Source organism: Brassica rapa, chromosome A03 (assembly GCF_000309985.2).
Source record: "Brassica rapa cultivar Chiifu-401-42 chromosome A03, CAAS_Brap_v3.01, whole genome shotgun sequence".
NCBI lineage: Eukaryota > Viridiplantae > Streptophyta > Magnoliopsida > Brassicales > Brassicaceae > Brassica > Brassica rapa.
The window spans coordinates 7,615,414-7,633,133 of NC_024797.2; the positions used below are offsets into that span (position 1 = coordinate 7,615,414).

The 17,720-nt window shown below is 33.6% G+C and overlaps 3 protein-coding genes across 3 annotated transcripts; 2 read left to right on the plus strand and 1 right to left on the minus strand.

The window, feature by feature from the left end:
* The first annotated feature begins 608 nt into the window (after positions 1-608).
* On the plus strand, positions 609-3,637 carry LOC103857345 (alpha carbonic anhydrase 2). Its single transcript, XM_009134511.2, has 7 exons — positions 609-1,351; positions 1,438-1,655; positions 1,932-2,038; positions 2,250-2,352; positions 2,447-2,614; positions 3,287-3,340; positions 3,413-3,637. Exons 1-7 carry the CDS (start codon positions 1,273-1,275, stop codon positions 3,488-3,490), a joined length of 807 nt encoding a protein of 268 aa, XP_009132759.1. The 5' UTR covers positions 609-1,272; the 3' UTR covers positions 3,491-3,637.
* An 822-nt stretch (positions 3,638-4,459) lies between these two features.
* On the plus strand, positions 4,460-7,754 carry LOC103857346 (actin-related protein 2/3 complex subunit 1A). Its single transcript, XM_009134512.3, has 15 exons — positions 4,460-4,787; positions 4,963-5,048; positions 5,149-5,225; positions 5,315-5,409; positions 5,499-5,568; positions 5,686-5,755; positions 5,944-6,017; positions 6,111-6,153; positions 6,270-6,351; positions 6,468-6,556; positions 6,655-6,740; positions 6,860-6,923; positions 7,040-7,146; positions 7,268-7,326; positions 7,408-7,754. The coding sequence occupies exons 1-15, from the start codon at positions 4,718-4,720 to the stop codon at positions 7,473-7,475; spliced, it is 1,140 nt and encodes a 379-aa protein (XP_009132760.1). The 5' UTR covers positions 4,460-4,717; the 3' UTR covers positions 7,476-7,754.
* Positions 7,755-11,698: 3,944 nt separating this feature from the next.
* LOC103857349 (mediator of RNA polymerase II transcription subunit 37f) lies at positions 11,699-14,782 on the minus strand. Its single transcript, XM_009134513.3, has 6 exons — positions 14,568-14,782; positions 13,940-14,207; positions 13,634-13,848; positions 13,298-13,540; positions 12,494-13,211; positions 11,699-12,422 (listed from the first exon to the last, which is right to left on the minus strand). The coding sequence occupies exons 1-6, from the start codon at positions 14,620-14,622 to the stop codon at positions 11,912-11,914; spliced, it is 2,010 nt and encodes a 669-aa protein (XP_009132761.2). The 5' UTR covers positions 14,623-14,782; the 3' UTR covers positions 11,699-11,911.
* Between the last annotated feature and the right edge of the window lie 2,938 nt (positions 14,783-17,720).

The following is a 17,720-nucleotide window of genomic DNA, read 5'->3' on the forward strand; positions in this document are numbered from 1 at the left end:
TATTATGTAATTATAACAAAAAAATTATTATGTTATACAATTGTTTAATATAAACAAATCTAAGTGTTGGCACGAATAAACTAAGGATAACTGAAAGCTACACATTGGTTGACATATGACCTCCCTGATTTAAGTTTAGTCTATTTAATCAAACTAAAACTAAAATATAATTTATAACATGATATAATATATATATTCTGAATATATCATGATTTATATTTAAATCTGCTAATCTGTGAACTGTAAGCCATAACATAAAAACTTTAATTAATATGAAAACCGTACGTCGGTCCGGGACCTTGTAGTTGAGATGTAAGAAAACAAAATTGGAACGCCACAATTTACATTCAATTCATCTATTTCGCGAAATAAAGTTATACTCTCTTCGTTCCTAAACGATTTATATTTTAGTATTTTTACACATTTTAATAAAACATATTAAAACTTACCTATAAATAGTTTTTTGTAATTTTATATTTTATATATTTTTAAACCAATAAGATTTTAATAAATGCAATTAATGTTCTTGAACTTTATAATTTCTCATTATTAGTCGACAAAAATTACATTGAAAATATAAAATATGTATCTTTTTGAAACAAAAGTTTTTTTAATAGAATATCGATCTTTTAAGAACGGAAAAATATTATTTATGGATACTTAAACAAATATGAGTTTATGCTTTCGGTCAGTTTACATATCTAGGGTCTAACCGTACCATATCTCATTTTAAAGAATTAGTCTAAATTTTTATATAAATCTGGAAAAATCCAAAAAATGTCTGAAACACTGAGCGCCTCTTTGATGTTTTGTCATGCGGTATTTTGGAAATCTACATTTCGAAATCTTTTTTTGTAAATCTACAGAAATGTTCTTGGAAAAAATGCATTAACTTGGTCGATCGGTACGTAAAAAGATCATGTTGACAAATTGAATAGATATAAAAGAGAAACGAACACAAGACAAACCTATATAAAAGGGGATGTCTAGTTGGACAGACAAAATATGTGAAAGAGAAACGAACACATGTATTCAGCAAGGTCAAAATATGTCGTCTCGAGTGGAACAAAAATCATTTAAAAACTAAAGAGGACAAAATTTGACAGATAACGTGGCGTTTCACATGCACGACTAATCATTAGAATCCTAATGCACGTATCATCTCACCCACTATATATTATGCATCTAAGTTGGCATCTTAGATTAAAAACAACTAAACCAACTCATCTCTCTCAGACATCTATCTCCCTTTTCTCTCTCTGATACAGAAAGATGGAAAAATCATCAATACAATGCTTATTATTCATACTTCTCACCATCATTTCATGTTCGAATGCACAAAGAGAAGTTGGTAAGCTATATATATATACATTTGATCTTGGTTTATTTTTCTATTTGGAAAACTGTTAACTACGATTGATGGATTGATGTATGTAGAGGATGAAAGTGAATTTAGCTACGAGGGGAATCAAGAGAACGGGCCAGAGAAATGGGGGAAACTGAAGCCGGAATGGAAAATGTGCGGAAAAGGAGAGATGCAATCTCCAATTGATCTTATGAACAAAAGAGTTAAAATTGTTTCCCATCTTGGAAGACTAACTAGAGACTACAAACCTGCCAATGCCACTCTCAGAAATAGAGGCCATGACATGATGGTATTATTACACATTTATAGATCAAAATCATTTTTTGTAGAACCTATTAATACAAATATTGTCTAAAACTCAGACTAATCCCAAAGATCTGTAGAAAAGTCATGTATTTTTGCTATTAAAACGTCTACAGTGGGAACCACGTCAATTTTCGTAGATCACCCCATATGACGAGTCAACTACCTACTCCAAAAATAAAAACACTGGGCCGGGCCACACTTGGTTCCTCATTTTTAAATTTCATAATTTTAATATATACTCCTATTTGTTTTGTGGCAGGTGAGATTTGAAGAAGGACCAGGTAGTATTAAGATCAATAATATTGAATATCAACTCCATCAGCTTCATTGGCATTCTCCCTCTGAGCATACGATCAATGGGAGAAGGTTTGAAAATTTATATAAAAATTATTTAGTTTCAACTATTTATACTATATGATTTAAGCTAAACTTAGAGGTGTGATGACGTTTTATATAGTTAGAGGCCTTACAACTTTAGGAAAAAAAAGTTAAAAACAAATTTACAAAAGACATTTCAAAACTTTTTAAAATAGGTTTTTTGGTGTAATTTTTTAACAGTTTATCGTAAATATGGTAGATTTGCTCTGGAACTGCATATGGTTCACGAAAGCATAAACGGAAGCATGGCTGTAGTCACAGTGCTTTACAAAATCGGAAGGCCAGACTCTTTTCTCAGCTTGGTAAAAATCGATCCATAATTGTAATTAATTAAACATCTGACCTTCTAAATAATAATTATTTCCAACCAATTTTCTTGTTTTTTTTTCTGGTTAGTTGGAAAATAAATTGTGTGCGATTACCGACCACAATGAGGCGGAGATAAATATAGGAATGATTGATCCAAAGGACATCAAGTTTGGGAGCAGAAAATATTATAGATATATTGGATCACTTACCATTCCTCCTTGTACTCAAAATGTTATTTGGACCGTCATAAAAAAGGTACAATATTATATATCAATATTATTAAAACATGGTCATTCATATTTTTCCAAAATAATCAATTTTATCTAAATTGTTCCTAATTTAATAAACAAACTAAAATTTTCATTAATGACATAATTATCACTCGGTTTTTGAGCCTATAACTACATCTAAATATTGTTGACAAAAAAAAAACATCTAAATAGATTCGATTTAGTACAAGAATTGAAGTTAATATTCCTCCTGTTAGTGATGTAGTCATTTAAACCGGTTTGTTTGATTTTAATGTTAAAATCAAATTATATCATTAGCAACATGTTATTCTATGCGTGTACTTTGAGTATGACTACATACAACAAAAAATCCAAGTCGCTAGCAACAACCGATATAAGGTCATTTGAAACTCGATCCGTAATTGTGATTAGTTAAACAGTTTGCCTTCTAAATAAAATCTTATGTTGTCGATAAGTAATCAATACTACAATAATAGTCATTTTAGTACAGTCGATTATGTGATATTGTCTGTAAAGTTTCAAATGATTTTATATCTAATAAAAATAAATTTATGCAATATCCATAAAAATAAACTTCAAAATATATCCGCGCTATTAAAATCTACTTAATTCTTATGACTTATTGGTTCCATTTATATCATATCTACTAGTTTATAATATTTGCATAATTTTTCAGGTAAGGACTGTGTCCAGAAACCAAGTAAAACTACTGCGCGTGGCTGTTCATGATGTAAGTTTTATTTAACTATATGTACTTTTTTTACAACCCTTTACTAATATGTATTTGCAAAATAATTTACAGTATTCGGATACAAACGCCAGGCCGGTTCAACCTACAAATATGCGTACGGTCAAATTATACAGACCAAAATCTTCCTGAAGCAGATACAAATATAAAATGTATTTTTATTATTTTATTATACAATAACCAGTGTAATTTATAATATTTGAATAATTGAGATTTCTTAATATGTTACTATGAATTGACAAAAATAATAATAATATGCTACCATAATTAATTTATATTTCTGTAATATCCAGAACACATCTTCATGATTAATGTAATCAAACTACTTTTAGCTAACTTCGTACGACCCATATCCTCGGCAAGTTCCGCTTTCCGCTTGTTTGAATTCATAATCTTTTGAAATCGAATGTCGTTCTCAACCATTAACAAGGACCACGAGAAAGGAGAGATTCACCTTGTTTCCTCGGATGTTGGGGTCTTCCCGTGTCGTTTTCGAAGTAGCTGAATTCCAACGATCTTATCTAAATATGTAACCTAACCCATCCATGACGCGCGAGCCAAACATTAACCGATAAGTCTGAAAATCCCTTACGGGAAGAGAAGCACGGAACTGGCCTGTACACCCGCCAATGTCGCTACGAAGAAACGGGTTGTAATCTCCGTACTCCCTGACTTGAGCTCCATAACCTGCACAGAAATATTAGGCACACCACCACGAAAGCTCAAACAAAACCACAGTGGTGCTGGGATGTGATCGAAGACCAAGTGCGACACAACGACAGTCAATTTGTTTAGATAAGAAAAATCCTTTTTTTTTTCATTTTGCAGTGGATGTTCAATTTTTATGTAGCGTCTGACTAGTTTCCTTGACATGCCATTCATTACCTGCTCGACATAAAAAAAAAAGTTTACGTAAATAAAATTCATAATTAAGCTTAATTATAAGTTGAACCAAACATGTCATTCCAATAAGTTAGGTGAATCCACTTTAATAATTGTAGACTTGGTTTGGGTTGGTAGATTGGGTTTTTAGATCGAGTTTCACATCAAATTGTATCGACAACATAACTTTACAATTCGTTCTTCATACCAAACCAAATGAATTCCGGTTAAGTCAGTTAAGAGTTTATTAAAACTTGATTAATCAAACCCAACCAAACCAAACCGAAATTGAAATTGATTTGGTCATTATAACTTGGTCTTAGCGCAAAAGACAAACAACATTCTCTCTCTCTCTCTCGAGTGTCCTCGTGCTCCGGATCTCATCGGAGTTTCTCCAGCAATCATTCATCCGTCGATCTGTTAGCCGTCCTGGGCCCAATCTGAAGATATCGATTTGAGAGTCTGCAACAAGGATCAATGGCAGTGGTGGATGTTCACCGGTTCGCAGAGTCAATCACATGTCATGCTTGGAGTCCTGATCACTCCAGTAAGTTTCTTGTTTTTGTTCCTTCGCTTGTCTTTTGTTTCTTTGTATATAAAGGAGGAATCTTTGTGCCTGATTGATCTCAGGGAGATGATGGGTTGGGTTGGGTTTATCATTGTCTTTTGTTTTTAAAGTCTGTAACCCATTTATGTGAAAGTTGTTTCCTTTTTTATTGTAGTGGTTGCGTTTTGTCCTAACAATAATGAAGTTCATATCTATAAATCATCACAAGACCAGTGGGAGAGGTTACATGTCCTCGAAAAGGTATAAGCTTTTCTGAGACTAATGAGCATGCATGTACTCCTTTACCGCTTGAATCTCCCTTTCAAACAACGTCATTGAGTTTTGTGTGAATCTGTTGCAGCATGACCAGATTGTTTCCGGGATAGATTGGAGCTCAAAGTCCAACAAAATCGTCACTGTTTCCCATGACAGGAACTCGTGAGTTGCTGCAACCTTTGACCTTGTACTTCGATTAAACTGGTTCACTGTTCTGATTATTCGTTGAACTGGGTTTGATATTCCTGAAGGTACGTGTGGAGCCTGGAAGGAGGTGAATGGGTACCAACTCTTGTTATTCTTAGACTAAACCGTGCTGCACTTTGTGTCCAATGGAGTCCAAAAGGTAAATGATTTATATCAAAAAGTTATGAGTTATTTAGATTCATTTCCTATAATTTCTGCACCTTCTAATTTTTTATTCAATTCATTTAGAGAACAAGTTTGCTGTTGGAAGTGGTGCTAAAACTGTCTGTATATGCTATTATGAGCAAGAGAATAACTGGTACTTTCTTCTTCTTCTCCTCTTTTATTTTCATTATTAATCATGGAATTATATTATGAATTCGTGTAAAGTTTTGGCATTTTGGTAGCTAACATTGCTTGGTTTTACTGTTATCAGGTGGGTCAGTAAACTTATCCGGAAACGGCATGAATCTTCAGTCACAAACGTTGCTTGGCATCCTAATAATGTATACGTGCAATCAACACAGTCTCATGTATTTCAGTAGTTAAAATATTAATCAGGCTTTCTATAGATTCATTATCTACTGAAAATATTCTATAAATTGGCGACTGTATAGAGTACATGATCCCTAAAATAGAATATCAATCTCCTCAAACTGGCTAATCTTCTAACTCATGGTCTGTTTTGCATTAGATTCTTCTGGCAACGACATCTACGGATGGAAAATGTCGGGTGTTCTCAACATTCATCAAAGGAGTAGACACAAAGTAAGCTCATGACTTGAACATCTGCTTTAAAACCATTTTTTTTGAGAATGTAGGCCAGTTTCTTATCTGTCTTCATTGACTGGTATGATACAGGGATCCAAAAGCAGGCTCACCAGCAGAATCTAAATTTGGGGAGGTTTGTTTTCTTTGGCAGGCTTCCTTGTTTTTATAATATACTAATACTTATGACTTCTCTCCATCCTCTCATCTGACACTATGGAGCTTTTTCGGCTGTGTCTGTTGTTGAAACAGCAAATTCTTCAGCTTGATCTGTCATATTCTTGGGCTTTTGGTGTGAAATGGTCTCCAAGTGGAAACACGTTGGCCTATGTAGGTCAGAATCTCCTTAACACTTTGCCCATTGCTTAACGACTGGAATCATACAATGTAACTTATCTTTGTTACATAACTTTTTTCTCACTTCCTTTGTATCTGTAATCTTGTATATAGGTCATAGCTCAATGATTTACTTTGTTGATGACGTCGGTCCTTCTCCTTTAGCTCAAAGCGTTGCGTTTAGAGATTTGCCTCTTCGTGATGTGGGTCAGCATCCACCTTTCTTTTATATTTTGAGAACCTGGTCTTCTCCGTGTGTTATATTCTGAACTGATATGTTATCTTGAACTTTCTGTTTCAGGTCCTCTTTATTTCTGAGAAAATGGTGATAGGCGTTGGTTATGACAGCAACCCAATGGTGTTTGCTGCAGATGATACTGGCATATGGTGTGTAACTCTCAGAATCCTCTTTATTATAAGCTTAGATCACAGGCCAGATAACTACTTCTGAAATGATTGACACACCGATGATTGCTTTGTTTTAAGCTTTTGGTTTTGGTCTGTAGGAGTTTTATCAGATACATCGGAGAGAAGAAAGCAGTATCCTCAGGTTCCAGTTATAGTTCGCAGGTACATACCAAAGTTCTATTTCTTGCAATATGTCTGTGTTTTTAGCCTTACAGTATATAATCTGAGTGAAGCTTTTAGCTTATTCCTTAATTTTCGTTATGTTATTATGTTTTCAGTTTTCGGAAGCATTTACGAAGTTCTACGGTCAGTCAAAGGCTACAACAGCGAACGAAGCTTCTGAATCCTCTAAATCACGTGGGGGCGTTCATGATAACTGCATAAAGTAAGAAAAACTATGTTTTAAGCTAACTTTACTTTTACAAATTCACTTGCAAGGCAGTGTCTTTTTGATTCCATTGTCTGTTAAGAGAGACTGACCTGTAAATTTTACCTGAAACTTGCAGTTCCATTGTACCTCTTAGCAAAGCTGAGAGTCCTAAAGTGATGCGATTCAGCACTTCAGGTCAGTCACTAATTCAAAATTTACATATTCCTTCATGGATACCAGCCGATTCATTTGTATATTGGTTTGTTATTTATATAGGATTGGATGGCAAAATAGCCATATGGGATCTAGAGAACATGGAAGAAGAACTTGGCCATCAGTTTTAATAAACACATAAATAAAGCAAATCTGGATCACAAGTAAGGTTCTACTTCATCTGTATATCAGATTTTTTTTTCCCTTGCCTTTTGTAACCCTTTTTCCAAATTTCGTAATTGTTTCAATTTGTAAACTACAATAATAAAGGCCTTGCTTTACTTGGTTTGTGTTAGGACAGAAATAAGTTTTGAGCTTTATGTCCTTTGCCTCTGGAACTTTGTAATATCTTGGATGCTTCATGATTGATTCATTTTAGTTATATAGCATCTTGTAATGCCTTTGTTGTTTAACTTGGCATTAAATCTGCTGATGGATGACAGACAACTAAAGTTCCTGTCATCCCCTTCACCTGCAAACTATTGTTTCATGTTAATAATTTTCTACCACAATGTATATAGAAAACAAGACCGTCGAGATAAATAGAAGAACAATCGGTCTTGGCCACATATGCATATAGTACTTTTGTCTCGTTTCGGTCCGCTTAAGTTATCAAGATTGACATAGGCGTTATTGAAGGAGAGGAGGAGCCTTGGCTTACATCAAGTGAAGCGCTTTATAATATCATAGTAAGTTCTTGAGGAGTTAGGAAGCTGCAGGTGATTTTGTAAAGAGACTTCAGGAAATGGTGTCAACAGAAGTTCAATGAGAATTGAAACAGAAGATTATTACTCATGTAAAATGTACTCAGCTGCAACAATGGCGTTTATTATGGAACTGAAATTCACTCGAGTAACATTATGGAACTTAATAAATCATTTAAATTCACTCGAGTAACATTATGCAGCTACCAAGGCACCAGTAACAGCTGCAGTTGTAGCACCAACATGATCTGTTCTGTGATTCTTTTTATTATTTTGGAGAATTTTTATGACCGATGCAAACAAACACGGTCATGGCTATTAAGGAGAACGTGGCTGCAACCGCTAATACCCCCTAACTAAACCCGAGCCACCGGTTCCACCGTCGCTCAAAATTTCTCGCCATAACTTCTTGTGTATTTTGCCTAAGTTTGAGGTTTTAGATTTGGTTTTGGGTGAGAATTTATATGCTTTTGGATGTAATGAGAGTGAATAACAATGTTTCCAGATAATTCTTTGAATGGATTGTGTTGGCTTACGTGACGTGTGTGTGTTTACTATATGATCTAAATCGAGAAGTTTCTTTGATGTCTACTTTTTAACGTGTTATAACATTTGATTCAGTTTAAGGGATGCTTAAGTCTTTGGATTTAGCACATGGACGATGGTTTTCGTATTTTCAATTAACATATTTTGGTTACTAACTTGTTATTAGGATTTAATTAACATGCATGAAAAATAAAAGTATCAATTTACACACAAAAATGCATAAGTTGAGTCTTAGTTTCAATAATGCTTTTATGTATATATATGTTGACATCTTGCAGTTGTATAGAAAACCCAATTTCTATACGTGGGTGATTTTCTTATTGATATATTTGTTAGATTAGCAGCAAGTTATATAGGTAAATTATGTGTAATTTGGTTGCTAAATTAAAATAGTCACAATCCGTAAAGACTGTAGGTAGATTTCATTTTATAAACCAAACTTTTTCGAAATAATCTGGATAATGTATGCAGCTCATTTTTTCCTCCTCGCAGTTACTTTCATACAGTGTCCTGCATTTGATTCCAAGTGAACGTTATGAGATTACCATTACCTTATTTTCAACTTGATTCAACCATGCGCAATGGAGCATGATTCGAGACTTTATTGTGTCTTTTAGACAAAATAATTTTTCCTTTTCAATAAAAAAAACTTGATCAACCAGGAGACTCAAACCAGATTTCTAGATAAGCAGGTGGACGGTATCGAATGTTTTCATGCAATATCAACCGTAATTAAATTCTACAAAAATATCAATACGAGATATATAACAGATTTTGTGAAGGTTTAGAAACTAGTATTTGTGTTTTTTTTTATTGAAACGTTAGAAACTAGCCTATCCCTCAAAGTTTATTGAAGAATTCACTCGAGCTAAAACTGTGGAAACGAATACAGAATTGAAGTTAATATCAAAATTCTATTATTAATGAAATTTATTAATTGTAGGAATAATAAGGGAAACGATTACAGTATTTATATTTAAGCCTGATGCTAAACAGATTGAGTAAGTCTTTCCATATGGATTTTTCTTTTTTTTTTTCCAAATCTATAACTTACATGACTTATAATTTTTATACGCTTTAACAACCGGTTGGAATTGAAGGAACAGACGCCTGAGAAGCATAGACTCCAGCACCAGGTCCAGTTCTGTGTTCCTTTTCATTATCTGAAGATTTTTTGTCACCACAAACAAATACGGCCATGGCTATTACGGAGAAGGTGGCTGCAACCACTACAAACCCCCAAACTAAACCCAATCCACCGGCTCCACCGTCGCTCAAAAAGCTTCTCGCCATAACTATTGTGTATATTATTGACTAAGTTTGAGGTTTCAGAATCGGTTTTGGGTGAGAATTTATAGGCTTATAGTTTTAGATGTGAGGAGTGACATAGTTTTTCTAAATAATTTTGAATGGACAATATTGCTTTACATGACGTCTATATGCTTACGTAATGCGTTTCTAAATCCAGAAGTTCTTTGGTGGCTACTTTTCAACGTGTTATATCATGTGGCTCCGTTTGAGTCTTTGAGGGATGCTTAAGTCCTTGGATAATGTCTTTGTACTTAGCACATATGACAATCGTGTTCGTAGTTTTTATTCTTTTAGAACACTGTCTTCGTAATTTCCATGAATTAAGATTTTTGGTTATTATCGGAATGTTTAACCCGAAAAAAACAAACTAACTGGAACCAAATCGAAGTGAAATAGAGAAAGTGGTTTAGATTTAGTAATACCATATAAACAGAATACATGTTATTTTGAAAAAAAAACACAATATATAAAATGATTCGGTATATAAACCGATCAAATCGATTAATTAAAATATAATTATATCTAAATTGTATAATATAATGGATAATCTATACATAGTTTATTTTATTTATAATGAATAATTTGTTAGTAAAGACTTTCACATACATACATTTATATTAAAACTTAGTTGTTTTATAATATTATTCTTATTTGAAAATATAATAATTGTTTTTAATCTAACTACTTATTTTAAATAGTTAAATAATAGAAAATATTTTATTTTAAAATTAGAATACTATTTAATATATCTGATATTTAGTCCTATAAACTAAAATTGACAAAATGTTATAAATTCATTTTGTTTTCTTTGAATAAACTTGAATAAACCGAATATCGACAATATATAATCCGAACTAAACTAAAGTAGATCTGATTTTAATATGATAACTAATTTTATAAATTAAAATATTGAAAAGTCAGAAAATCGGAAAACAAAAAAAATTTAACCGGACCAAAATCCTGATTGAACAGTAATAGTTACTACGTTGTTACTAGGATTTAATTAACGTGCATGGTAAATAGAAGTACCTCGCACAAAAAAATGCATAAGTTGAAGTTTTTTTTTTGCTAAAAAAATAAAAATAAAATAAGTTGAAGTTGTACTTTCAAATAATGCTTTTTTAGCTTAAGAAATAATAACACTTTCAAATAATGTTTTAATGTGTATATATGTATATATGTTGTATAGAAAATCCAGTTACTGTACTTGGGTGATTTTCTGATTGATATATATAAATATGTTAAGATTCGGAGCAAGTCATATACGTAGATATATATAGTTTGGCTGCTAAATTAAGCCAGTCGCAATCATTGAAGACCCAAGGTTTTTCATTTAAACCGAACTTATTTATTGTGATAGATATTTCATATTTATTTAGATAAATATTATTTATTTTTGTATAATCGGTATCCGGCGGAGAGAATCCTACCCGATTGGTCTCACTGAAATTCGCCAAGGAAAAAGAGAGCTACAAAAGTCATTTGAACCACACAAGAAACTCGAGCATTACTTGATTGTGTGTGTTACTATTTGATGAAACTAATATCTTTTCTAATGTATTGCTCTTTATCTTATATTGTGTGGCATCAACCGATTTATACCCAATAAAACCGCTTCCTATGAAGTTTCGTATATATATATTTCTTGATTTTGATACACTTCATTTCCAGCGAACATTTTTTGTCTCTCCGGCGGCCGGTTTCGACCGGAGGTGGTTCCGGATTTAACACTATTAGTTGCACTCTTTCGCAGTGAAATGGTTCCTACCAAACATTGTTTTTACGCATGGAAGGAGAAACCAACTGCAACTGGATAGAAAGATATAAAAGTACACGGCACACGAGTAGAAGAAATGGATAAGATGAAGCGAACTAAGGGAAACTGTCTAAAACAAAAATAAAACATATAAAAGAAAACAAAATGAGTTCTCTTCTTCTTTATCCTCAAAACTTAACCAAGAGGTCTGTCTAATCAAATTAACAATAAAAAACAAACATTAAACATTTTAGAGCTCATCGTGAGACTCATCCTCCTCCTCGGTCGCTCCTTCTCCACCTGCACCACCTGGTGCACCACCTGACCTCTGATAAACGGCCGTGATGATTGGGTTACACACTGCCTCTACTTCCTTCAACTTCTCGTCATACTCTTCCTTCTCTGAGTTTTGGTTCTCGTCAAGCCACTCCAAGGCTTCTTTCGTCGCTGCCTCAATCTTCTCCTTCTCGTCACCCTCAAGTTTGTCCGCGAGCTTGTCCTTGTCGTTTATTTGGTTCTTCATGTTGTACACGTATGTCTCGAGGCTGTTCCTTGCGTCGATTCTCTCCTTCACCTTCTTGTCTTCCTCTGCAAACTCCTCTGCCTCCTTCACCATCCGGTCAATCTCTTCCTGGCTCAGACGTCCCTTCTCGTTTGTGATTGTGATCTTCTCTGATTTACCACTCGCCTTGTCCTCTGCCTTCACGTTCAGGATACCGTTGGCGTCCACTTCAAACGTGACCTCGATTTGGGGTGTTCCTCTGCCAAAACAAAGAGTGTTATGATTCTCGTCTAAGATGCAAAGCATAAACAAAGAAAGATGAAGACAAACCTTGGTGCTGGTGGGATTCCAGTAAGGTCGAAGTTACCGAGCAGCCTGCAGTCCTTGGTGAGACTTCGCTCACCTTCAAAGACCTGAATGGAGACGGTGGTCTGTTGGTCTTGGTAGGTCGTGAAAACCTGAGACTTCTTGGTTGGAATCACTGTGTTTCTCGGGATAAGTTTTGTCATCACTCCTCCCACGGTCTCAATACCCAAAGTGAGTGGTGCAACGTCAAGAAGAAGGATATCTTTGGTCTCATCACCACCTTCTCCGCTCAGAATGCCACCCTGGACAGCCGCACCGTAAGCAACAGCTTCGTCGGGGTTCACACCCTTGTTGGGCTCTTTTCCTTCGAAGAAGTCCTTCAACAACTGCTGAACCTTAGGGATTCTAGTACTTCCACCAACAAGGACAATCTCATCGATCTGACTCTTCTGTAGACCAGCATCATCCATGGCCTTCTTCACGGGTCCCATGGTCTTCCTGAACAAGTCGTTGTTAAGCTCCTCAAAACGAGCTCTGGTGAGTGGCTCCGAAAAATCAAGACCATCAAAGAGGGACTCAATCTCAACACGGACTTGGTGCTGGCTACTAAGAGCTCTCTTGGCTCTCTCACATTCCCTGCGGAGCTTTCCAAGAGCCTTGTTGTCCTTGCTGATGTCCTTTTGGTGCTTCTTCTTGATCAACTTGATAAAGTAATCCATGATCCTGTGGTCAAAGTCCTCACCTGCGCAGGAGATTACAAACTCGTATGAATATTCACGCCACAGCAATAATACAGAACATGAATTTGTTATGTTAAGTATAAGTTACCTCCCAAGTGAGTGTCACCATTTGTGGATAGAACCTCGAACACTCCGTTGTCAATGGTCAAAACACTGACATCAAAGGTACCACCACCAAGGTCAAAGACAAGGATGTTCTTCTCACCACCCTTTTTGTCAAGACCGTAGGCAATAGCAGCAGCAGTGGGTTCGTTGATGATTCTGGCAACATTAAGACCAGCAATAACACCAGCGTCCTTTGTAGCCTGCCTCTGGGCATCGTTGAAGTAAGCTGCAAATAATCAACGCCATATAAAGAATCAATAAAACCGTATATACATATTTAAAAAAACGTATGATGAAGCGGAATTGACAATAAGCAAACCTGGAACAGTGACAACAGCGTCCTTGATTTTCTTTCCAAGGTAAGCCTCAGCAGTCTCCTTCATCTTAGTCAAGATCATGGCACTGACCTCCTCAGGAGAGAAAACCTTAGTCTCACCATCCTTGATCTTCACTTGAATGTATGGCTTGCCATCCTTGTCCACAATCTGGTAAGGAACAAGCTTCCTATCCTTCTGAACCTCCTTGTCCGCGAATCTGACATGACAAAAACAAAGCAAGAATTAAAGCAACAGTCAATACGCAAAACAAGACAAAACAGAAACTTCCAGAAAGAGAATGCACTTACTTTCGCCCGATCAATCTCTTGACATCAAAGACAGTCCTCTCAGGATTAACAGCCGCCTGATTCTTAGCAGCCTCACCAATGAGCCTCTCATTGTCAGTGAAACCAACCCACGAAGGTGTAATACGGTTTCCTTGGTCATTAGCAATGATCTCAACATGGCCATTCTTGTAAACACCAACACAAGAGTAGGTAGTACCAAGATCTATCCCTATCACCGTTCCCAACTTGGTTGCCTCTTCTTTAGCAGTTGAAAACGCAAATAAACATCCTGAAACATTACGAATTTATATATTCCATCAGTCAATAATCAAAAACACAAATCTCCCAAACCGTAACCTAATTGTTCACACCACATTGTACAGCAAACGAATCATTATGAACAAATTATCTTAAGATCGTGATCATCAGAGTATCGATCTAACATCTGAAGATCGCAATCCATCAAATCTCGCAAATCAACATTAACGAATCCACAAACTAATATTCAAACCACATTATCAAGTAAACGAATCATTATCGAGCAAATCGTGAGTGGAGCATCGATCTAATATCGCAGATCGCAAAACTGTAAATGATATTCAAATCTAAGAGAACAGATCGAGAAGTAGAGATCTGAGAGATCACTCACCGAAGAAGATGATCGCGAGCACAACGGTGCCGTTTGCTCCGAACGAGCGAGCCATAGCGAGTACTTTGTGTGTGTCTGTGTGTTTGAGCTCTCTTTAGATCTCTCTCTCTTTTTTTTTCCTTCTTCGCTTCTTTTTTATTTTAATTTTAATTTTAGTTACTCCGCTTGGAGGTTATATATATAGGGGTAGTCTCCGGAGGCGCTTTTTATGGGAAGACCACGAAACGTAGACTTATGTCATCGACGATTACGTGGACCAATGAGGTTGCGGCGATCTGTCGCGCTAGCCAATCAGATCGGGTCTTGTGTTGGAGTAATCGTGGCCGTTGGTTACTTGCTAGGAGCCTAGGACTATGTTTCTTTTTCGTTGTAGAGAATGGGCTTTCTTTCCTTTTTGTTTAGGCCCAGCCTTGAGTCGATTCTATTTTGAGAAATGTTTGTTGTTCTGATCATTATGAACTAATTAAGGACAAAAACATATCATTGATCAATTTCACACATTAATTTGCTGCTAGTATTTGAATGCTGTGACCAACATAAATAGGCCATAGGAAGATATTGTACCAAAAGAAAAGGAAAAATGAGCCTGATATAGTAGAGGTGGAAATCCAGAAAGGGAATAATTCAACTCAGATTTTTGGACCAAACTCGAATCGGACCATAATTTGTTTTTTTTTTGCACAAAAAAAAACCTACCTAGTTCCATTAACTGATGATGAGGTTACTAGCAACATGTTTATATTATAAAAATAGGAATACAACAGTTTTTTATTTCTTTAATAGGAATACAGCAGCTTTTTATTTCTTTTTTTTTAAAATAAAGTGTTTTCAAAACTAAACAGAGATTTAATAAGTATTCAGAAAATGCTTGTAAAATTTCAAAACTTTTGAAGTTTTTTTCAAAAATGATATATTGTTGTAAAAGTCTTCCACATTTATGGTAAAAGTCTAAAGATAGTTAATGTGGTAAACATGTCATCAGCGTTTTTTGTTTTGTTTCTCTTTCTTTGCCTTCTTCGTGTCTTTTTGTGTTGCGAAGAAGAGAAATACGAGAGCCCTAATTTACAATTTCACTAATTCGATTTTGTTTAACTCAATAGGCTTTCGAATCAAAGCAATCGGTTTTTGTGAGTAGACAATCACTGTTCCTCAAACGCATTTTAGATATTTAAACTTGATTTTGAAAATTTAATTAGAGAGGGGAAATTGGACAAGAGAAAAAAGATTGGAGGGCTATATGAAACGATTATATATTATTTATATACTTTTGGGTGGCTTCTTGAGGAGTTGTGAAGTGATGATAATAAATAGAGTTATTTTTTTTGATAAAAAATGTTTACAAAGGTTTAAGGCAGTCATCCTTTAATTTCTCACGTGCGTCATGTATTAATGTCCTTTGCCGACAGTTTCTCACTGTGGTTATACACTAGTACATAGTACATATAGTACCTATCATATTTTCTACATTTATCTTAGGCATCTCAAACTTATGTTTAGAATGTTATGAGCTGACAAAAAAAGGAATGTTATGCATTTTTCTGAAAGACTAAATCCACTTCTTCTCAACATTTAATATTTTGTTCCTGATGATATTCATGAATCATTCCGTAACTACAATAACTAGGATAAGACCCGCGCCTTGCGCGGGATTAAGTTATTATTTTTATTATATTTTGGAGAATGAAACAATAGTTTGGCTTCATTTGGATTACGGGTGTTCAATCCGAATATCGGGTTGATTTCAGTTCAGTTCGGTTTTTTTCGGTATTTGGTTAGTAAAATATAACTACTATTCTAAATCCATATTTACTTTGACTTTAGTCTTTCACATACTTTTGAAAGATTTCAACTGGACGATTAAATTGATCAGCCAATCTTATTGCTTTAAATCATAAGGTTATATATATATATATTATTTAGTTTGAATATTTATTAAATAAAAATTCATATGCGTTATATTTTATGATCATTTGTAACTTATTATAACAAAAAAATAATCTATTGATCACAAAATTTTCAGAGTGGGAATATTCAAATTTCTAATAGTATATAGACGTTTTCAAAAATTCAAATATAACATATAAGAAAAAATATAAATGTTTTTATTATATATTTAATGTGATTTTTTAATATCTTTCAATAATATAAAATTAAAAAAAGAACTAAGATACCAAAATTGTTATCAAATATTTATTATTCATAATAATTAATTTTCATATATACGTTAATCATATTAGGTAATTTCGTAGCTTCTAATTAAGGAAAGTGCAAAAAAAATTTTGGTAGATTATTTATCAGTTCGATAGTTAGTTTAATAAAAAATATAATGTAAGTCAAGATGGACCAATCTATTTTTCCAAGAATAGTATATTTTATATAGTCATTTATTAAATGAGAATTTATAATCATACAGTTCTATGATCATTCATATCATTTTATAACTGAATATTTAAATCATCGATAACAAAATTTTCAATGTGAAATCTTTAATAAGTTTATAATTTATAAATGTTTTTGAAAATTCATTGAAAGTTTTAATATTAAAATATTTATGTAATCTTATGGTATATAGTATAATATATATATATATAAATATATATGTTTTATTATTAAATGATATTTTTTACTCATATGGTTTTAAAATAATGTGTAGCTTCTTATAATATTAAATAAAAGTTCATATTAATACAATTTTATGATAATTTGTAACTTATTATGACAAAAAAATAATCTATTGATCACAAAATTTTCAGAGTGGGGATCTTCAAATTTCTAATAATTTATAGACGTTTTGAAAAATTCAAAATATAACATATAAGAAAAATTATAAATGTTTTTATTATATATTTAATGTGATTTTTAAATATATTTTAATAATATAAAATTAAAAAAAGAACTAAGATACAAAAATTGCTATCAAATATTTATTATTCATTATAATTAATTTTCACATATACGTTAATCATATTAGGTAATTTTGTAGCTTTTATTTAAGGAAAGTGCAAAACATTTTTTGGTACGTTATTTATCAATTCGATAGTTAGTTTAATAAAAAGTGTAATATAAGTTAAGATGGACCAACCTATTTTTCTAGGAATAGTATATTTTGTATAGTTAATTATTAAATAAGAATTTATAATCATACGGTTCTAT